We start from the raw sequence: 23488 nt of genomic DNA on the forward strand, positions 1-23488 counted from the left end.
AGGTTGCTGCTTCACCCAGGGGGAGGACACCAGAACAGAAAGGAACTTCTGCTGAACACTTACCGCAACCCCCGCCTCACACACACACCAGCAATATTGTCTGTCATACTTAGCCAGAAGGAGGCAATAAGAAGTGAATGGAAAACAAATTGTCCACACCTCAGCAATAGTTTTATAGAGACCTTCATGCCAACACAGCCATTTTCACTTGGCCATTCAGCCAAAAAAGTGGAAGTTAGATCTACATGTTATATATTTACTTAGTTTTAGTGCCTTTCCTTCATTTTCAGTGGCTTTAGTTTTCTTTTTCTATTTTAGTCACCTTATTACTTATGTTTTTTTGTCTTATTATAATATTATGCTCTTACTGAGTAGTGTAATTACATATATTCCTCATACTTTTAGACGTAAAGTAGGTTGCAGACACCATTTTACACCAAATATCTTCCTTTTATGCTTATAATTAGATCCACACAAAGCAATGGTATAGGGCAAAACATTAATAAGTTTTCAGAGAATAATTGTCTTTGACTCATGTGCACTTCAAGGCTATAAATAGGCAGAGATGTAAGTATTCCCCTGAAGCTTCCAGTTGATTATATTAAGTTGTGATGAAACAGATGATTATGTGTTTTCATTAAAAATGAAGGCTGGAAGAAAATTTCTCCCTAATCCATACAACCTACAAATAAGGCTTTAGCAGAACCTCCTCCTATCACACTGGGGACAATTAAAACTTAAGTTGATCATTCAAGACTTAAAAGATCAGTCAAATATGAAAGCATTTAAGAGGTGATTTTCATGTCCCATACCAGTAACAGTATTCCCACTGAGGGGTACCAGATCTGCCTTAACAATATCAAATCAAGATTAAGAGGAGAAAATGCCCAAAGGAGAGATTGCAAACCAGATGACCACAGAGGCTAACTAGGCAGGTAGTGTAGAGCAGGATGCACAAATTACAGTCCATGAGCCAAATCCTGGTTTTGTGAATAGTTTGAGTAGGATAGTGTCATGGCTATTTGTTCACCTGTTGATTGTCTGTGGCTGTTTTTGTACTACAAGGGCAGAGTCGAATGGCTGCCACAGTGGCCACCTGGCCCTCAAAAGCAGAGAAAAAAATAATTCAGTTCTTTTTGCTGACTTTTCCCTACTAAGGCATTAACAAAATGGTCCTGCCAACTTAAGTAGAAGAAAACAGATAGCATAAATGTAATGAAAATTAACCACTGATATTCCACATCAGTTTTTGAGAGACAACAGGGAGGACTGAGGCCTGTGGTGAACAGGAGAGTAGATGCTGACGGTATCTCTGCTCCATCCAATTCACAGGGAAATAAGGGTCAGTGCTACCAAAATTCCTGATACTTTTCAAAAGAAACTAAGAAGCTCGTTTTCTAACTAAATGTCTCTCAATTTTCCAATGTTAGCAACTAATTCCATTTATTAAAAATGTTTATAAAACCTAGAATCTTAAATTTAAGGGAACTCATTCTCCAATACACAAGTATTAAAAGGAAAAGTTTTTAGATTTTCATGCTTAGTTCCTCATTTCAACACATGACAAGAGAGGGTGTGTGTGTGCGTGTATGTGAATTTTGTTTGTGTGTGTGTGAATTTTGTTTAATTGTGTGTGTGTGAATTTTGTTTACTTCATTGGTCATGAGTTGACAGGGAAGTAGAAGGCACAAGAACTAGGAGTTAGTTTTGATTCTTCTAGCGCTCTATCACAGAAAATGAGGATATTTTTCTGAGGTTTTGCACTGTAGCAATAGAGGATAAAAAATAGCCTTCACATTAAAAAAAAGACTGTCAGTTTCTGGTGAGTCCTAACCATGGGAATTTACTCTCAAAAGTGCTCTGACATTATTGTGTGGAGACCTAATTATGGGGTAACATTAAGTCAGAGTCCAAGTTATTCAGTATGTCTAGCAGTTAAAGAGTATCTATAAACTCCTTTTCAACTCTTACGAAAAAGAGAAAGTATCAATCTCAAGTGCTCTCATTCTGCTTTATTTGCCTCATGGGTGTGTTGTCTTTACTAACTACCTAATGATTATACAGTTTTCTGAAACTCAAGGATCTATAAAAATGCTGTTGCCAAACATTTCTTGATTTTTAAAAATAAACGTCTGTGTCATTCTTAGTGTGAACACTAGAGGGCAGTCACGTTACATTGATAGAAGCCACTCCCTGCTAGAATATTCTGAAAGACCTAATACATGTTGCAGAATGAAAGGGACTGTGTATGCAGGTTTAAAAAAAAAAAAAAACCTCCAAATTTTCAGCACTAAATAAGAGTATTGATGATTAATTTTCTGGCTATGTAAAATCTTTGTATATGCCGGGACTTAAAATTCTCACCTAACACTGTGCTTACTTTTATGGTGTTTAACAAAGCACATATTTAAGAAATTGGTGAAGTGGCTTATTTATATAAGAATTCCACAACCCCCCCCCCCAATAAATAGCTACAGTAATGGAAATAAGATAAATGACTACTGCTAAGATTAAGCCTAAATTGAATATGCCCTTTGAGGGTTGTTTTTTTTTTTTTTTTCCTTTTTCCCCACTCGATATTTCACAAGCAAAGATCACCTGTCTGCAAATTTTGCCCAAGAAACCCAAGTCATCTAGTGTGGTCCAGCACAAGGCCACCTCTATCTTCCACATCAAAAAAAGAAAAGCGTCTCAGCTCAGAAGTCTGCAGCGCTAGTAGTCACATTTACACAGTTAACTCCCCTCTAGGGGGAGCTGGAGTGTCTAAAGAGGTGATCAGGGCCTAATAGTAAATATTTTTACTTAAAACCCTCGAAATGTCAAGGAGCTGGTCCCACATGGAGGGGGGGGGGGCACGGGAGAGTGGGAGGTATCTAAAATCTCAGGAATCCCTAACACAAACCAGAGAGCTCTGTATGAGAGGCAGAAGGAACCAAGACAGAGTGGTTATGGGATATGTTGGAATCAGATGGCATGGGTGTCAAGAACAAATTAATATTAGTGGAAACCAAGCCATCATTTTGTCCACTGTATGGGCCTAATTACAGGAAGCATAAATATCTGCATCTATGACTATTATCTGAGACTTCTGCTTCGGTGCAAATGATGTCTGGATCATTTGCATCTGGATTTTCTCAAAGACAAAAAAAGGAGTAACCATTATTATAACAGCTAATTTGCAGTTTGTCATAGGCCAGGCACCATTCCAAGGGCTTTACATGGACATATACAAGCCTCTCTTAAATAACTCTATGGCACAGGTGTGCAGAGGAAGAAACTGAGGGAATGGTGCTGATGATAAGTGAAGAGGACTCTATACATTCTGGCCCCCTGGCTCCATAGCCAGACTTCTTAAATACTCCCCCCGCCTACTTCTTGCTGTGAGCCACAGTAGATCATTAATGAGTACATTTAAAGAAAGAATGTACAGTTAATATAATGGTTATAATAATAACCTATATCCATACAGACAATGTAGCATCACAAGGCCAAAAAGTCATGAAGAACTGAGCCCTGAGCAGAGATATGGAGGGGAGACAAAGAAATTAGCTGTTCAAAAAGAAAAAAGGAATTCTAATAACTGATAGATAATGCAGGTATTAGTTGCAAGATTTCAAATGTGTCAGATATATTAGCACGAAGAAGAATAATCAAATGATCTTTTTTTCCATTCAGAAGGATTTAATTCCTAAATCCAACAATAGGGACAACAAAGAAAGTTTAGCATATACTGGTCTGTAGAATCTTTCTTTTAGGTCAGGGTTGTATTTACTAAAATGTTTATGGACAAGTTCCTGCTGAAAGTCCTATTGAAGGTTCCCCTAGGCCCCGAAGTCCTATTACTATTGAGTTTATGGGAGACAAGAAATCGCATTCCTAATCGCATTCCAAGCTTACCAAGGAAATTAAAAATGGGCCAGCCTCTCCGTGGACAATAAACCAGTGAAATGATTTACTGTGAACCAGTTCTTAAGCATTTGTGATTTGGAGTTTAAATTGATTTTTGGAGAAGGAGGTATGAAGTGGTAGGGGTGACACTGAGGGAAGCTTGGTACTGCTGATGGAGATGAAGGCGGAAAAGCTGCAGGTGCCAGCCTTGCCTCCAGCTCTCCTTTATCTACCTCAAAAAACAAAATAATAATAGTACTAATTAATAATAGTACTAATAGCCAAAATTCTTGAGTATCTAGGATATCTAGACAGTGTCCCAAACACTTCATAGACAGATTTTCTTTAATTATGCTATTAGGAAGATGCTGTTATCACTAATTTATAGAAGGGGAAACTGAGACACAGAAAAATTAAGGAACTTGCCTAACATCATAGGATCATAGGTAGTTGTAGGGTAAGTGAATTGGTCAGTCTTTTATGCTGCAGGCCTCTGGGGTTATCACCTGCGGCCTTGATTGTGCTAATGCAGGAGGCGCTTGGGAACGTGAGCGTGGGGCACGCACACCTAATGATGGACACGTGGAGTATGGCGTGGGCTTGTGTTAAGTGTGCACATCTGAGCCTAGAGGCTGAAGCTATAAGGGTGGCATCACTCAGAAAATGGCTACAGAGAAATGGCTACAAGAAGGAGACTACAAGTTATGCCAGAGAGAGCCCAAAGAGAAAAGCGTCCAGATTCACTGGGGGCTGGGAGGCCTGCCAGCTTCCTGGCTCCCCAACCCCTCTCCCTGCCTTGCCAGTTTCTGGACTTGCTCCACAACAATTGGTGGGGCAATTGAAAGAGCATTAAAGCCTGGAAAAAGCAATATTTGAACAGAGGAACGTCTGAATTGAGGAGCCCATGCTCCAGATAGTTGTTCTTTGCTTTCCCAATCATAGAGGCTTCCTTTTCCAATCACAAAAATGTATCTATTTGTGAAAACATCTTGATGGGCCCATGCATCACAATTTTAGAAAGTCAGAGTTTGAGTAATTGCCAAATATATTCATATTTTTAAAAAAATTCTTAATGAGAAAGCAATCCCCAACAGCAATGAAATGGATAATCAGAAAGCAAAGATGGTTTGGGCTGTAATTATAGCTATGATTGAATATGTAAGCCTCTAGCACAATTAGAAAACCATTTTTTTTTTTCTAAATTTCTCTAAACCAAGTTTTCCAAATCCTTTGTAGAAACAGCACCGCTCTTTCTGTGCAACCCCTTTCCCTGGCTCTCCTCATCTCTGGGGTTTGGGAGTCTCCCTGAGCCTTAGCCTCACAGTTCTGGCATTCATTGGAGGCTGCACCTCATCCGTGCTTTTAAATTGAACTGGCCTGCAGCCCTGTTCTGCTGTGTCTGTGGTTGGATTGTAGGTCATTTCCCCATGGATGAGTGCACTGCAGCCTGGACTCGGTGACAGAGTAGCCACTGTGTGAAGAGAGGACAGAAGCTGAATGAGAGGGTATGAGCTCCTCACACAAGCTACTTTGTTGCCTCAGTCCAGCAGCTGCGCCATGTGGCAGTGGGAATGTTCAAGTTTATTTATTTTTTTAAAATATGGGTTTCCAGAGGATCTGGAAGTTTGAAGGAGGAGCTTTCAAATAAAATTTCAGTTACGCCCTGTGTAATATGAATCGTTGAACACTTGGACTAATTTTCCCGTTGCTCTGACTTTTTAGTTACAAAGAAATAGGAAACTAGCAACTGGGCTAGAAATAGAAATCTACTCACTTGGAATTTCACTCGGAATTTCATAACAAGTGCATTGTGGCTGGACCTTGACAGAATTTTTTTAAGGGTCTATTCAAGAAATTAGTACTTCAAATCCTGACACATTTTCTCACTATGAATACAGACATGATTTACAGATCATTTAACTTCATTAAAATTAGCCTTGAAAAATCAATTCCAGTGATTATTGAGTATCACTTGAGATGCTTAAGTAATCAAAGAGCAATTCTTTAAAATGGTACCAATTCAGACTACTCATTAGCTACCGACTTCTCCACCTCATCCCGACATACAACACACTTACCTGGGAGACCTATAGCTCCTGGCAAACCTTTGGGACCTCTTCCTGGAGGGCCACGATCCCCTCTTTCTCCCATGTCACCTGTATTTCATTAGAGAAAAGTTAATTTTATAAATATCTATGAAAATAATTTTATTTTAAGACTTTAAGCAAAGCCAAAATTAGGAAACGAAAAAAGTCATGAAGCTGCCACAAACTAGATGGCAAAATCTATTATATTAACTAGATGGCAAAATCTAATATAATATTAATCTATTATATCCAAGAGAAAAAAAAATCAAATGGTCATAGCCATTGATACCAAAAAAAAAAATTGACAAAAGTAAACCTGCAATCCTGACACCACTTTCATGAATATAAGTATCAATGGCTACCTCTTAACATGATAAAATATACTGTCTCAAAAGTTAACATTGTGCTTCATAGGAAACACAAGAAGCAGTTCCATTATAGTCAGAACATTATAAAGATGCCCACCTTCTCACACTATCAGTAATCATTGGTTTGCAGAGTTAAAACCATCCCTATTTTCAGGTTTTATGAGTATACACCCCAACTCCTAGAAAATCAACTCAAAATCTACTACAAACAGGAGTATTCAGTAAACTTCATATATACAACAACAGTAATGATATAGTTAAAAAAACAAACTCCCATTTGTAACAATTAAAATATTAAAGAACTTGGAATAAGTTTAACCAGCAATATACAAAGCCAACATAAAAAAAAATTTAATGCAGACTTGAAATTGCTCTTAGATGGAAAGACATCATCTTAAAAAGTTGTGGGTTTTACCTAAGCTGAATTTTCATCATGATCCTAATAAAAATACAGATTTTTTTATTTTATATAATTCTTACATCATTTTTCATTTTTGCACAATGTATGCATTTTCATTTTGGTTATATTCCCCATACAATTGCATCCCCCATCCGTTATTTTGACCCTAGTCCTTCCTTTCTCCATCCCTCCCTCCTCGCCCCCCCATAGTGTGTCTCTGGTTTATAGTTGCTTGTTGATTTTGATTTTTACTTTGTAAAAAATACAGATTTTTAACCAGAAAAAATGATTCTGATACATAGCCTAAAATAGCCACAAAAACTCCAACAAAAAAAGCAACATTAAGGGAAAAATCCTACCGGACGTTAAATCAGTATAATGCTGATACAAATCAGTGAAACACGATAAAATGTCCAAAAGAAACCAAAACAACTAAATCACATAGGAATTTGATTTGTCTTAATGGTAGCATCTTAAAGTGGGAAAAAAATTAATGAGTCAATAAATACAAATGGACAGCCAACTAGAAAAGAAGTTGGATCTATTCCTCATATAATCCAGGATAAATTACAAATGGATCAAATATTTAAGAACCAGAAGAAAACAACAGAGAATTATTTTATAACCTCAAAATTGAATTGGCCTTTCTATTATGATTCAAAATATAAGTGCTTCTAAAATCAATATGAATCTATGGTAAGGGACTATGGGTGTTAGGATGGTGGAGTTGGGGTTGAATCTATTCCCCTAAGTCATATACAACGTTGTAGACCAATGCTACCACAATAAAGGAAATAAATACATAAGCAGTACCAATAAAACATAAATAAAAATATGAAAAAGTTAATAACATAATAAAAAATAAGTAGAATACATGAGCTAGAAAGGAATCTATTCACTCAGAATTTTCAAACAAGTACATTGTGACTGGCCCTTGACACAATTTTTTAAAAACATGTATTCAAGAAATTAGTGTTTAAAATACTGACACATTTTCTCACAGAATACAAACATGATTTAGGGGTCTCCCTGGTGATGGAGGGGTTAAAATCAGCACTATGGAGCTATCAGCAGCCACTGCAGTATGAGTTCGATCCCCAGCCAGGGACCCATATGGTGCAGCATACTTCTCCTGTCTTGACAGCTGTTCTCCTCAGCAGTGTATTTCAGCAAATCTGCCTGTTCTGCTCCCCACTCTGTCTCTGGTGAATCCTCTCATCCCCTGTACCTCTGGCCTACACCCCAGTTCTTACATGCATAGATAGATAGATAGATAGATAGATAGATAGATAGATAGATAGATAGATAGATAGATAGATATAGATAGATAGACAGATAGACAGACATGATTTATAGATCATCTAATTCTTCATTAGAACTAGTCTTGAAAAATCAATCAGCAATTATTGAGTACCATTTGAAATGTGGATTTAATCAAAGAGCAATTCTTTAAAATGCTATCCAGAGCAAAATAAGTATAATTTAGAATAACAAAGAGGCTATAAATGGCATAGTCTCTTGGAGGGTAATTTGACAATATCTATCAAAATTACAAATGGAAGTATCATTTTACCCAACAATTCCATTTCAGGAATCTATCCAAAAGATATAACTTAGGTTGATAACATGCAAAAGTAAAACGTACACAGTGTTGTTCGCTGCAGCCTTGCTATAATAGCCGAAAATTGGAAAAATCCTAAATGCCCATTAAAGAGTGAATGGTACTTCCACAGAATAGAATATATGCAGCTAAGAACTAGGAAGCACTTTGAAATGATGTCCAAGGAATATTGCTATATGAAAAAAGAAAAGCCCAGATCATTTACTAAATAAAGGATAATATGATTTTTCCATTGTTATTTTATTTAATTATTCTTTTTTTTATTCTGTTAGCCAAAATTTTATTGAGGATTTTTGCATCCGTGTTCATTAGAGAGATTGGTCTGTAGTTTTCTTTTTTGTGTGTTGTCCTTATTCGATTTTGGTATTAGTGTAATGTTGGCTCATAGAACGTGTTTGGGAAATAGTAATCAAAACCCTCCCCCAAAACAAAAGCCCAGGACCAGATGGATTTACAAATGAATTCTACCAAATATTCAGAAACAAACTAGTGCCTATCCTTCATAAACTTTTATTTGATTATTCTTTATCGAGATCATCCTGGTTTACAATACTGTATGTGATTTAGGGGAGTAGGATCACACCTCCTCAGATGTATATTACCACACCACCCCCATGAGAGTTCTTTACCCCAGATCTTTGGCCCTATCCCCCTCAAGTAGCCTCAATTCTGCAGTCATACTTCCAGGGCTGGTTTCTTGTCAGTTAAAGGAAAATATATTTGTTTTTAAGAGCATGTATAGAAATACATATTCATATGTCCTCAGATATCATAACTGGTAAAGTAAACTAACAATAGTAATTACCTAATGGAAAGGATGAAGGAAACCAGGCAGATGGGGTGACGAGGTAGAGAGGAACTTCACTAAAAACCATTTTAGGCATTTTCTAAGTCTTGAACAAGTTAAATTTAATATTACCAAAAATAAATTGATGAATTTTCAGAATTTAAAGTGTGCTATCACAAGTGCTACATTCCCCTCATTATTTATAGAGATTATGCTTTGGATTGTAACCAACCATATGTATTTGCAAGACAGTTGATTGAATTTGGGCATTCAGCAGTCACAGAGCAGAATTGCATTAATTATCCTGGCCCCTGCAGAGACCAAACCCAGAAATTTGGCCTCATTAACAATGTGCCCTATACTTTAGTTAACTGGTCATGAATGACTTCTACTGCTCCTAGAAGAAAGTACCTACTATCTCATTAGTACAGCATTATATTATTATTCTACTATCCTTCTAGAAGATGCAGTGGCATTTTGCAACTAATTTTATATATAAATGTTTTTTCCACAGATCTGTATAAGCAAAAAATTCATCCACTATTGAGTCAAATTTGTTAAAATTTACAAAACAAAGATATTTCACAATGAGAACAAAGAAAATATCTGCCCAACCATGTGGACGTTAGTAAAATAATGAAAAATTTCTAAGTTTGAAGTGAATGTTTAGTCACCATACTTTGATTTTAGCTGTGAATGTCTTACATGAATATTTTTGTGATGAATCAACTACATTTTCAAAATAATACAAATTTATATAGATACTGTATAAGGATGCGGAACTCAGGTTGAACTTACATTCACATAAGTTATTTTTTTTTTTTTACATTTGTCATCAATATGGACCTACTATATTGGAAGATATGACAATTAGCATTTTAAAAACTAAAAGTTTAAGCACTCTTGTTAACTAAGAAATTTAAATGTCTTATCACAAATTCCGGAGACTGCCAATAAGAAGAGAATCTTTAAATGCGCCATATTTTCTGAAGATATGAAATGAAGATTACAAATTAAAATTCAGCTTTCACCCTAATATTGACAGTTAAACACATCCCAGTATGAAACCACATCAACTTTTAAACATTGCTTGCAAAAGAAATCAAAAAAGAAAAACTATGCCATTTGCAGCAACATGGATAGAGCTGGAAGGGATTATGCTCAGTGAAATAAGTCAGAAGGAAAAAGGAAAATATCAAATGGTTTCACTTAGAGGAAGAACATAGGGGAACCATACAAGGCATCAGGCAAACTAAAAATCAGAGGCATTCAGCAGGGGAGGAGGAGGGAAAGGGATCAAAATAGGAGGGAAGAGCACAGGAGTCCATGGTGGTACCTTCATGGGAACAACACCTGAGAGGAGAAATCAAAACATTGTACAAAAATGAACAACACTGTAAAAATATATAAATAAAAAAATAAATGAAATGTTGCTCACAAAAAATCACTGTCTTATTTTGGTTATTGGTCATAGAAAAACAAATATTAGGTGGGCTCCAAGACAGAGCCACCTGGCAGACTGCTGCCCCGCAGCACACGATGCATGCAGCCTGCTTCTGTTTATCACCAGGGTTAATCGACTTCTTCAAAGCCTGATGTTGGCTTTTTTTGTTCTGTTTTTTATGGTATATTCCTGTCTCTTCATTTTTCATTTTTATGGGCTGAGATAAGGATCTTTCTTTTCCTCATCTTAATGAATTGGCTTTATTTTATGGTTACAGGTTGCCGGCCTTATATTATATTTACAGGTTGCAGGATATAATCCAGGACACACACCTGGGACACTTGGGTGTCTATTGTTTCATAGACCAGATCCCTCTGCACCTGTTTAGATGACCCAAAGTCCAGTGGCAGCAGGTGGTAGGAGTTAGGAGCTGGGTCACCAGGTTCAAGGGAGATTGCTGCTGCGAATGAGCAAGAAAGATTCAAGCCTCCCAAGGCACTGCAGGTGTCCACGAAGGATGTGGGATGATCCACAGGTCAATTCCACAGTGACAGCATCCTGATCATCTCTGGCCTGCATCAACCTCTCAGTCGTGGTTCAGCTCAGATACACAGGGTCTTTGATCAGACCCCCTTATCTCTCTAACCCCTGTATTCCCTCCCTTCCCAGGGAGCTCTCTCCTGAGAGCTCCTTGCTCCCACTGCAGTCAGGCCACTGTCCTGGTTCTGATTCCTGGAGAACAAGGAGTGTGTGTTTCTCAAGACTTGCCCGTGCCTCCCACAAAAGGTGGCCTCCTCGGAAGCCCTCTCTTACTCATTTCAGAAGCTGTAGCCCTGGAAGGATGTCCTGTCTCTCTCTCTCTCTCTTATTTTTTTTTTTTTAGATGTTAGCAAATATACTCAAGGAACTCAAGTTCCACCTTGGTTAGCCTATTTGTCAGAAAATACATATAAAGAACTTCTAAAATAAGTCCTACTTAAGGTGTGAAGAAAAATACTCAGTTTGAATAGAAAAACAGTTCATATGAACAGAGTAGCCAAAACTCACTTCAGAGTTGCTATTATTTCAATGTCATTTATTTGAAAGTTAGAATTGATCCTCCATGTCCTCATGAGCTGGTTAATATCAAAAAGGGAGTTAGTCACAGTGATGACAAGTATCTTTTCTCAAACCTTCATTTACATATCGACACGTCTGTTTGACTCACACCAAAAATATCTTTTAAAAAATGCAAACTTACTCAAAGGGACTTAAAATTAATCCAAACTGTGAACATTTAAAAATAGTATTTATGACACAAGAGACTAAATTAATGCTAAGCGGAATGAACATCAGGCCAATTAGACGTCTCGAGCTTCTGCTCGAGTGTACAAATAAAATGTGCAAGCAGCATTGGCCTCAGCTCTAAGGTGCTTGTGTAATATTGCATAAAACATTGATGCCAAATGTAGGGTAAGTGAATGAATCAGGCTTTTTATGGCACTTGCCTCTGTGGCTATCACCTGTGGCCTTGATGGTCTTAATGCAAAAGGCACTTGGGAGCGTGGGCCCGGGGCACAGGTGCCTGATTGTGGACCCCTGGAGCATGGCTGCCGGCATGGGTGAGTGTGCTTACAGGCCAGGGGTATGAAGGCAGCGTCCCTCAGATGGAAGGATGGCTGGGAGAGGCCGCTTCACTTGAGAGAGCAAGGGCACAACAGAATGCCAGAGAGTCCGGGAAAGCATGCAGATTCACAGGAGGCTGGGGGGGCTCAGTTTCTCCTGAGCCTCCAGGAGAAAGGGGCATCCCCAACATCCCCCTCCTAGCCTCCTCGACTTGTCCCCTTGCCTTGGCAGCCTGCAGGCTTGCACACTACCAAAGAAATTATAAATATGACTTAAGTTTTAAGTGTAATTGGAGACAAATTTCTACTCATTCCTCTTAAAAATATTCCACTTTGTTTTCCAGAGTAATTTTTAAAGACGAAAACACTGATTTGATTAAAACTTAGTCTGAAATGATTAAAAAAATTCAGTGAAATGTATATGTTATTTATGTAGCCATTGTTCTGGAGAAAAAAAAACTCAGAGTGACTACAGGGCAGCTCAAGACTCTCCCTTCTTCATGAGGCAGGAGGAAAAAGCAACAGGGACAGCAAAACACATCTCTTACCCAACTGGGAGAACATTTGGATGTCAATGGTGGAGTGTTTATTCTCAAAGGAAATCTGGTCCATAACTGCTGCATAGTAAAACACTACAGGTTTACTATTTAATTCTACTGCTAGTGTAGACATGTAGATAGAGGGACAAGAAAGGTCAAGTCCAGTTACTGAGATCACCCACTTCCAACTGGGTGACAGTGTTGATTGGTAAAATCTTATCATTCCTTTCTGTCCATGCACCAAATTTTAGGAATAAAAAACTGGGAGGAAGATGCTGCTTTGAAGGAAACTAATGACAAGTAAAGCATGGGGAGAGTGGGAAAAGAAGGCCCTTTAGAAAAGACAAAACGTCGGTATCACTCCTAGATTATAGACTGTGTCACAAATATTGAAGAAAAGTTAGGGAAGTCCTTTCTATGTTCAAACTATGTTTGCTTAGTGAACTGAGTGTCAGAGACATTTTCTAAGTTCCAAAAACAGAAACATTTTTCTGACTTTCAAAATAATGCTCATTTGCTTGTGTCAACCCAGTCGAACCCATCACCATTTAATGCTATTAAGAGCTTTCCAGAATGTTTCCCAAACATTTCGCTTGAGTTTTGATGGTTCCCAGCCCTGGTTGTATATTAAAATCACCTTGGGAGTACTTTCAAATCCCAATGCCCAGACTAATTAAATCAGAATCTCTGGGAATGAAACTCAGATGTGGATGGTTTTAAAAGGTCCCCAGGTGATTCCAGTATGCAGTGCAGGCTGAGAAGAGCAGCTTAGGCAAACCCTTCTAGTATAGATAGAAGTCTCACAATTTCTTCTCCTAAAGGAATGAGATAGGACTTCTGGAGAGTTTTATTATCAACTTAAAGTTATGCTCTGCCCCAAATATGGAGGCTTCTTCTAAGCCAAGGAATTCCTGTGGCCACCACAGCCTTCCATGTGTTCCCTCTCATTTTCAGAAGAAAACAGGTGAGTGCTCTATACTAAGCTATTTAGCTGCAGAATCATCGGGAAGTTTGTTAAACCAGACTGCTGGGTCTGACCTCCAGAATGTCTGATCCAGTGGGTCTAGACAGGCTGGGGACTTTGCCTTCCTAACTAGATCCCTGGTGATGCTGATGCTCCAGGGACTACTCTTTCATTGCTCTAGAGAGAACTCGGGAAAGTGAGGAATCATGGTGGACTCTGGCACAGCAGAGGGAATGGGATTGGCTATCTTTCTAAGACAGTGGAGTTTCTTAGAAATGATTTACAAAGTGAATGGGCTCTAACTGTAGCGAGAGCACCTACAACACAGTTCCTGAACGGGTAACTAAAAGTGAGACATATTTAGTTTCATTCAACCTCTGAAAGCTTTGAAGTTGTGCCAGGCTTACAAGAGGTCCCAATTAGGGCTCATTTCTTAATATGGAGCTCTGCACAAGCCAAAAAAATAAAACATAATTAATGAAATTGTTTCAGAGAGCATATTTAGCCAAATGCATCAGCAATTCATTTATAGATCCAAAGAGGCAGCTTGCTTGCCCCCTAACCATTCACACACACTGCTCCTTAACTAGAGTGCAGACATGATCCCATATCTTTGGGGAACTTCCCCAGTCATTCTTCTTGATATAGTACCTCCTTGCTTATTTTAGTCCTCTCTATAAATTATTATATGGTAAATAGAAGTTAACAGATTTTTTTGGCCCCCGGCCATTAGCATCTATGATCCACACCTGTGGTCTTATATGCAGGCCTGATGGCAGACACCTGGAGTGTGGTGTGGGTGTGTATAAGTGGGCACACCTGAGCTGAGAGACTGAGCATATTAGGGCCATGACAGAGAATGCTGGGGGTGGTAGAAGACTGTACTGTGAGTACAGTGGAGAGCATCAGAGAAGGGCTAAGAGAGAGAACGTATAGGGATTCACAGGGGGGCCCAAGATGCTGTCTCCCTGCTGGCTTGTTTCCCCTAACCTGTGGGGGGATTCCAAGGACTCCAAGTTTCTCTTTCACCAACGATGAAACTACCCAGCCTGGGGTGGCTGCAGAACAATTTTCCAGGGCACATATACCCCAAGTTAACATACTTACCCTCAACTGCAAATGCCATCTGAGGCAACAAATTCTTCTACAAGTCATGCTGAATACTAACACACTCACAACTCTTTTTCTATGAAATACTGGATGCAAAGACTTAACTTGTTTTAATTAAGAGGAACAAATAATTTCTTTCACACTTACATGCTAATATAGGAATAAAGGTAGATTGCATTTCAGAACTGAAAAGATTAAGTCCATCAAAACTAAATACCACTTTTTAAGAGATAGCAATATCTTTTTATATATTTTTTTATTTACACATACAAGAACTGGGGTACAGGCCAGAGGTGCAGGGGGTGAGAGGATTCACCAGAGACAGTGGGGAGCAAAACAGGCAGATCTACTGAAATACACTGCTAAGGGGAGCAGCAGGAGAGATGGGAGAGGTCTGCTGCACCATACGGCTCAGCTCCCTGGCCGGGGATGGAACTCATGCTGCAGTGGCTGTATAGTGCTTCATAGTGCTGAGACTTAACCCCTTGGGCCACCACGGAGGCCTCAGCAATATCTCTTATTAAGACAAGAGGGGAAACAGCTCCCACTCATGGTGGAATTTTTCTTATGTCCTACTTTCAGATTTTGTTAGTGTAATGGATACAAACACTCTAGGGCTCGCTGCCATCTATGAACTCCACAATGATTTTAGGGTTTAAAAAAATAGTAAATAACTAAACGATCCTTTACTAGATTCTGTAAAGTTTAGCTATGATTTAACTATGATTTAATTATGATTGAAGCAGAGTATAACTGAAAAAAAACCTAGTACTAGAGGACACAGACCTTAATTATAGTATTTTGGGGGGTCTACTGCTATCCTACAGCAAGGTCAAGAAAGTATCAGATAACAGTTTTCTAATCTTTACCATCACATTGTAAAAGAAAATGACAGGGTATCTGTAGCTTGGGAGGACATGTGGATACATCGGAAAAGGAGCAAGCATGGTACTTAGATCCACCTGAGCAAGATGGCTTACCTTTAGGCCCTTTCAAGCCAAGAGCACCAGGAGGGCCTTTAATGCCCGGGAGGCCACGAAGTCCCATCTGGCCTGGGAAACCATTTTCTCCAGGAGGTCCAGGGGGACCAGGAGGTCCAGGCCTCCCAGGGAGGCCAGAAGCACCAGAGTCTGGACGCTTGAGACTAGCAGCCATTTCAGCAAGATGCTCTAAAAGATGATAAACCAAACAACCCAGAAAAGTCAGAAACATGACACTGACTCAGATGAAAAAAGAAATCTTGCAAGGGCCTTTTTTCTAAATATGTCACCAGAACTTCAAAATTGGTGATGAAAAATGAGAAAAGTTGGCTCATTTTTCCATGGGCTTTCTGCCAGGAAGCTTCATTGGTGCTGTTTTATTCAGCTCTTCCTGGATATATTTGGTCTTGCTGTTTTGAGACAAGGAGAGGGGGATAAAAAAAAATCCTTAAACTACAGGGCTTCAGGGCGAGTGGTATTCTAAAAGGATGAGTATGTCACCTGAATCCTAACGGTGATCTGAAAGCCCAAGATGGGAAGTAAAAGGAGTTTAAAATCAAGGATATTGCCCAGAATTAGTATTGAGATACTTTTTGAGAACTAGCTTAGCATTTTTAGTTTGAAGATCATAAGCAACCTGAAATATATGGGGAATCATGGATTCCTTTAAATTCTCCTTCTTAAAAGTATTTTCATGGTTGGACTAGACAACAGACATTAAAAATAGCCTGCTTTTTGGAAATGGTCACAGTGTCTTAAAATTAATAACTTTAGGCTTTTTCAGAACCATTAAATAGATTACAAATCATCTACTAAAACCATGGAATAGAACATGAAAAGCTTCCCATTAAAAGCCTCTAAAGAAAATATTCTAGTGTGACATTTTTTTAAAGCTGAAGGGTGTAAAGGAGAATATGAATTGGAAGCACACTTCTAACCAATGTTTTAAAACTATTTTAATGCAAGCATTCTAAGTTTGCCTTATTTAAGTAAGAGCATAAAAACCTCAATTTTCTACATACAAAATCTTTAAAACTAAAATATTTACTCAAGATACAATATCTGCAATATTGGTTTTCAAATATAGAGGTAACAATTCCATTCTGGAGCACTGCAAGCCCACTGGAGAACCTACAATCCCTCACAAACACACAGAAGGGCACTTCCTCATGATAGAATTGGTTCCAACCAGACTTGGACAATTACATCTTAGGAGGCCCCAAATTACAGGATATCCTCAGATACAGATTATTTCTGCACATCTTCATTTTCGATGTGGTTTCAGAATAAGACCAATTTAGAAATAACTATGACAAATAGCAATTGCTATAGTTACAGATGAAATTAGATAAAGGTTAATGAATGTAAAAATATATCTTCATTTGGGTAACATACTGGTTATTGATTCTCTTCATAAGTGGTACATGAGTAGAGATAATGTCCTAAGCTTATTATAGACACAGTCTGTCAATCATTTCTCTTATTATTTACAGAGAGAGCTTTGATCCGTCCTAAATTTACACATAATGGTAAAAGATGTTAAGGAGAGGAAAGATACCTGAGAATATGTATTCCAAAGAGAAGGGAAGTGTGTGGGGTGTGTGTGTGCGTGTGTGTGCGCGCACGCATTTGCATACTTCTTTGTAAATTAACCTTGGCAAAAAAAAAAAAAATCCAGGCTAACACAAAAGGTAATATTTTTCTTTGAGCCTATAAGCTCTTTTATGAACAGCAACAAAATGGATAAAACAGAATTGACATTAATATTATTCAGAATTTCCTACCTTTTAAATCATACAAATAGTCAAACCATTGCGATGTATTTACCTTGCATGACTCTCATGCAAACCTGCTTGATGTGCTGATCTGTTGGTGCTCGACCCTGCGACAGAAAATATAAAAGACAGTTTATACAGAGAACCATAAGAGGACTTTGTTAAATGTAAACTGACAGATGTGCAAAGAACCAGGAGGCTGGATTTACAAAAAGAGGCTAGGTGCAAGCTGCCGAGGAGCTGTGTCTGATATAGCCCCCCCAACGCCCCCAACAATGCCGGAAGGAAACCACTCACCGGAGCACCCTGGATCCCAGGCAGGCCCGTGGCGCCCTGCTCCCCCTGCACACCTCGAGGTCCAGGTGGTCCTCTGGGTCCTTCCATTCCAGGAAGCCCCCGACTTCCTTCAGGCCCCCTCAAGCCAGGCTCCCCAGGGTTACCCACCTAGATCAAAGTGGCACAACATAAAATGAGAACTAAACATAAGTAATGTCTTCTGAAAATTAATACGAGCTCTTACAGGAAGTTCTGGGTCTATTACATTCTATCTCCTTAGAGGTATTCCTTCAGAGATTAGAAATCCTCAAGTTGAAGATACATTAAAGCCCCATTACACTCACAACGCTCTTAGAACTCCAGCTCAAGTAAACTTAAAGGTCTTCCTTCTTGATAGCTACTATTTCAAAATATTAGCTGGAATAATGTATTTTTAAACTACATTCTTCATAATTTATGCCACTTCCTAAGAGCAAACTAGTTTCCAATACAGCTTTAACTTTTGTCTACAAAAGGGTCAGAGTTCATAGCAGACAGCTTGTTTTGTATATTCCCAATACAGAAGGCATAAACTAACGATGTTTCCAAGAATATAAGTTATTTAGCTTTTAAACATTCTTAGGTGAATTTGAAGGCACCAGAGTCATACAGGAATTATAAAATACTAACATGAACTAAACCAATATAATTAAAATACCACATTTTAAATGCTGCATTTAAGATTAGTGCATTTAAAATACTGGGACAAAAAAAAAATGGGTAAGTCTACAATTTAAACAATGAGGAAGTTTAAAAGCTAAATTTAAAAAAAATTGAAAATAAATTGCTGCCTTAGCACAAAACCATATTCCAGTTAGGCTTTTTTTTTTCTTAAGGCAAACCTCTAACAACATTTTTAAAAATTCCTCATCTACAATAACTGCTTTTAAAAGAAGCTAAATTAATTCAATTTTTGTTAAACTACTTATGGTGGAATTTGTGGTACAATATTTAAAATGTACAGTTATTTACAGAATAAGAATGAGAAGATAAGAGGACAGGAGGCAGTGAAGGAATGCCAGTGTTCAAGAAATGAATGTTCATATAGCAACTTAATCTGCTTCTTTTTCATATGCAACATTTATCTAGAAAGAGCTAACTTTTATTTTATTATTTTTTTTTCCCAGGATTTTCATTTTAGGGTCAAACTTAGAAAATTCCTAAATTTTTTTTTATTATATTTTTTTTTATTTTATTTATATAATTCTTACATCATTTTTCATCTTTGTACAATGTATACATTTTCATTTTGGTTCTATTCTCCACACCCTTATTGCAACCCCCCTTATTTTGACTCTAGTTCTTCCTCTCCCCACCCCTCCCAAACCCCCCCAACAGTGTGTCTCTGGTTTATAGTTGCTTGTTGATTTTAATTATTACTTTGCATTGATTAGTCTTTTTCCTGGTCTCTTATTTAGGTTTTCTAAATTCCTGCTATGAGTGAGACCATCCGGTATTTTTCTTTTTCTTTCTGACTTATTTCACTGAGCATGATCCCTTCTAAGAGCTAACTTTTAAACTGAAGGGAAGGAGGTGATAAAACAATGCTTCCACTAGTACATCTAAATACAGTTCCGCCAGTGTGCTTTCTCCAGTCTCTGTGTAAAAATATTGATACTCGTTTAACTCGACTATCAAAATTGCTCCTTTAAATTTATGGCTTAGGGCCTCCTCAGTGGCGCAGCAGTTGAGCGCTGGGTTGCTAAGCCACCCGCAGCCTCTGCACCCGCCGGTTTGATCCCGGCCGTTGGTCGAGGGTCCCACATGGCACACAGACCTCTCCTGCCACCCGCTGCTCCCCTCAGCAGTGTACTTCGTCAGTCTGTCTGTTCTGCTCCCTGCTGTGGCTCTGGTGAATTCTCTCACCCTCCCGCGCTTCTGACTGTACCCAGTGCTTGTATAAATAAATAAATAAATCTTTAAAAAAAATTAAATTTATGGCTTAAAAGACTTCCCAAAAGGCAACAGGGAGCAGTTAAGATGTGCTATGAGGATTAGGGATTTGTCAAGTACTTAGAATGCAAAAGTATGACAATTTCTAAAACAAAACAGAAGAGAAGCCAAAATGAATTTAGAAATGCTCTAAAGAACTGGGGAGGGGGGCGTGGGGAAGACCAAATCAAAGTGTAAAATCTTTCTGGCAATGTCTGAAATGTTGCTAGGATAGAGCCAGGACATTTCTGATAAAAAAAAAAAAAATCAAGGACCACTGTGGCCATGGGCCTTCAGGAAAGAATTCCTCATCTGAGTGGTATACTGAAATAGAAACTTCATCTACTTATCAAGTTTGCCTATGCTAAAATCAATGTGGAAAGTGAAAGTCTTTCTGTTAGCAGCTATTTCTCTGATTCTGGGAAAGCACACATCAAATGTGTTACCTGGGTAGTGTCAGAGAAAACATGATTAGGAAGGGAAGTGCTAAATTAAGTGACTTACTCATATTATATCCAAATTTAAATGAAATTAGCTCATTTTGATCATTTCATTGATCATTCACATTTTTCTTTTGAATTCCTGTCATTAAACAGTGCTGATTATTTCTAAATAATGAAGTGAAATTTCTATTCTCAAATTCTATCAAGGTTTACTCTTAAAGTGTTTCTCAACCCTAAACCAGTTCTGTGTTAGGCACAGAGATTCTTAGGCATAAAGATGTTACTTGAAGCTTAAGATGGTTCCACCTGTTCAGGACAGTCTTAACAGGTAAGTTAACACAATGTAATAATTTCCATCTCAGTGGTGTGCAAGAAGCCCAGGGCTACGAAGTGTAACCAATTCTTCGTGGATCATCCTGAAGAAAGTGGGCCCGAGGATGGGGCTAAGTGATGCAGTAGGAGGTAGCTATTCTAAGGAAAGAGGAGGAATATTCTAGCCTAGAAGAACAGCACAAGGCGTTGAACAGCATGCCATGTGAAAACACCAACAAGCAAGTGAAGTTCCAGGCCTGGTAGATGAGGTGGGTGAGGCAGAGATCACTTCATCGAAGGTTGTCTATACTTGCCTAAGAGTCCGGTTTTATGCTGTAAAATATTATTCTGGAAGGGTTATAAGCAGAATAAGGAGTAAGCTTTATCTTTTTGTCTAGATTACCTTTATTGCCCTGAGGATAATATGTTAAACAGGAAAGAGGGGAATGGAGGAGGACTCCCAAATAGAAGGGCTTGGAGATTAACAGGAAGCTGGTAGTAGCATTTGAGATTTAGAACTGAGTTTCTTCCTTTCTCTTTATACTATCCTAGGTTTCTTATTATATTAGAATGCATTTCTTCCAAATTGCCAGTCATCCCAGGTTTGCTACTAACCGGTTCTGTAATTTGGAATCTCTAAAGACATCAATTCAGTTTCAATAAAATAACACATAAAACAAGTTACTCATTTTCTAGCTCTAGTAATTCTATATTTTCTTATGCATTATGTCTCTATCACACTTCCCCAACTAGAACACAGAAGAGATTAAGAAAATTACTGAAATATTTGCAATGATATAGCTGCCAACGAAATTCAATTATACTCTTGTCACCATAAAGCTTTTGTCAGTTCTTTCTCCACAAATGACTCATTTGTGGAGAAAATTGCCATGCAATACTTATTGAGCCACTTACAATATGGCAAAAAGAAAAATTCTGTTAGAGTGATCAGTTCAAAAGGCAGATCCATTTATATGGTTGTGTTTTTTCCTTTAGTTTTTCCTTTAGATAACCCATTATTTAAAGAATAAATTTAGAAATTCACTCCCTTGAAGTTCAGTTCTTTAAGAATTTAATTTTATAGAATGATTTCATAAAACAAACAATGCATTCTCTACAGTTTTCTTGAAATTTTAATTTTTTATACCATTATTGTTCATCATACTTACAGATCCCTTTGGGCCAGGTAATCCTATATCTCCCTAAAGCAATAAAACAAAATTACATTAGAACAATTATTCACATTTGGTGGTTTTCAAAGAATATTTAAAAGGTTATTGTACAGCTGAAATCTATAGAAAACAGATGAACTCCGAGACTGCAAAAAAAGTTAAGACTCAAAATTTGGATTCTAGTCCCAGCTCTGCAAATTTGTGACTCTGTGTGAGCTATGCAACCTCATAGCCTTTAGCTGGCTTATCTGCTAAATAATAGGGTTGAATCAGAGCTCTGCAAGTTTCCATTAGAATTTTAAATGCTAGACATCAAGAATTAAAAGGTGTGAGTCAAAATAAATTTAACTAGTATTCTGCTAAAAAACCATAATAGACAGTTTAACCAAATGACTTCATTTTTGAAACTCTAATATTTTAAAACTCATCCCCCAAATCAAATGTGCATATTTTTATGCTTAAAAAATGTAAATCTCCCACCACTAATTATAAATGATTTTTGCTCAAGTTCTAGCACATTAGTTCATCTTCACTACAAAACAGAATGATGGAAAACATTTCTAGCCAATTAGAATGAACAACTTGAACCGGATATAAAATTGAAATAATTCTTTTAAAAATTTTACTAAATAAAAATTTTTTTCTAATTCAGATATTGCATTTATATTAGCTCCAAATCCTGAAAATATGACTTTAAACATTGCCAGAATTTTTCCTGCACTAAAAGCTCTCTGCAACTATTTTATAAGAAATGTTTTCTTGGCCCCCACCTGAGAGGAGCAAACATAAGTTTTCTCATGAGGTGGTGTGAGACTGGATCAAAACATAGCGATAAGCCAGCAGATCTAGCAGTTCTGGCAGTAAAGGTAGCAGCATCCTCTGGAGATGTAGCTTACCTCCTTGAGGGTCTTAGAAAAAATGAGTGACTATGATCAGACTTGAGTGACAACTCTCTAACTACAAAAAAACTTCAATTTTGTTTCCTTGATAGGCATAATTGATAGACTTTCCAGATGACTTTGGAAAGGTCACCTTGAATATCTAGAGGTAAACTCACAAGAAAGTTGACCCTATAAGAGAACTCTTTGTTCCCCAGATGTTTTAAAAAGTCACATCTATCAGGTTTGATTTTACTTCATCATGACTCCTTCACTAGCTTCTGTAAGAAACATCTTGGCTTTTAAAGAAGCCAACAAGGATTAATATCAAGGGAAAGAAAAAATTCTTTCTAATACAGTACAAAATCAGTACATTTCACAATAAGAAAAATTATGTCTTACCAATTCACCCCTTTCTCCTGTTTCACCTTCTTCACCAGAGGCACCCTAAAAATTAAGATTCAAAGTCACATATTTGAGTTCTTATTCCCTTGGCTCCATTTTAACTAGTCAACATTGATAAGGACGCATAAGTGCCCACAGTGCTCACCAAGATTATGCAGAAATACAAAATGCTCTCAAAAGGCTTTCTAATATAGCTGCTGTGTGGGGCTAGTCTGAATAAGATAGCCCAGAGAAAAGCCAGCATGTGAAGCTGAGTTTCTGCTAAAGTTAAGGACTAATGATTATCTCCAGCAACTTAATAATTAGGTAATGCTTGGAAAGGGGCTCTTACTATAGAAAAGGGACCCGGGGAAATGAATGACTCTAATTCATATGTCAATTTGAGGTCTTAATAAAGAAAAACTTAAAATATTACAATGTAACTGTGAAAGTCTCCTTCAGAAATGAATAAACCAATCAAGAAC

At 37.8% G+C, this 23488-nt stretch overlaps 1 protein-coding gene across 1 annotated transcript in view; it reads right to left on the bottom strand.

Moving 5' to 3' along the window:
• Positions 1–23488, bottom strand: part of COL9A1 (collagen type IX alpha 1 chain) — a 92460-nt gene that overhangs the window by 1738 nt on the left and 67234 nt on the right. Inside the window, exons 33-38 of the mRNA XM_054698154.1 lie at positions 23022–23066; positions 21739–21771; positions 17865–18011; positions 17620–17674; positions 15793–15981; positions 5967–6044 (exon numbers count right to left, since the gene is read on the bottom strand). Coding sequence (XP_054554129.1) covers positions 5967–6044; positions 15793–15981; positions 17620–17674; positions 17865–18011; positions 21739–21771; positions 23022–23066 — 547 coding nt within the window. The remainder of the gene's footprint in view (positions 1–5966; positions 6045–15792; positions 15982–17619; positions 17675–17864; positions 18012–21738; positions 21772–23021; positions 23067–23488) is intronic.

The sequence above is a fragment of the Talpa occidentalis genome, unplaced genomic scaffold (assembly GCF_014898055.3).
Source record: "Talpa occidentalis isolate TD23 unplaced genomic scaffold, MPIMG_talOcc4v2.1 talOcc4.2, whole genome shotgun sequence".
Classification (NCBI taxonomy): Eukaryota; Metazoa; Chordata; class Mammalia; order Eulipotyphla; family Talpidae; genus Talpa; species Talpa occidentalis.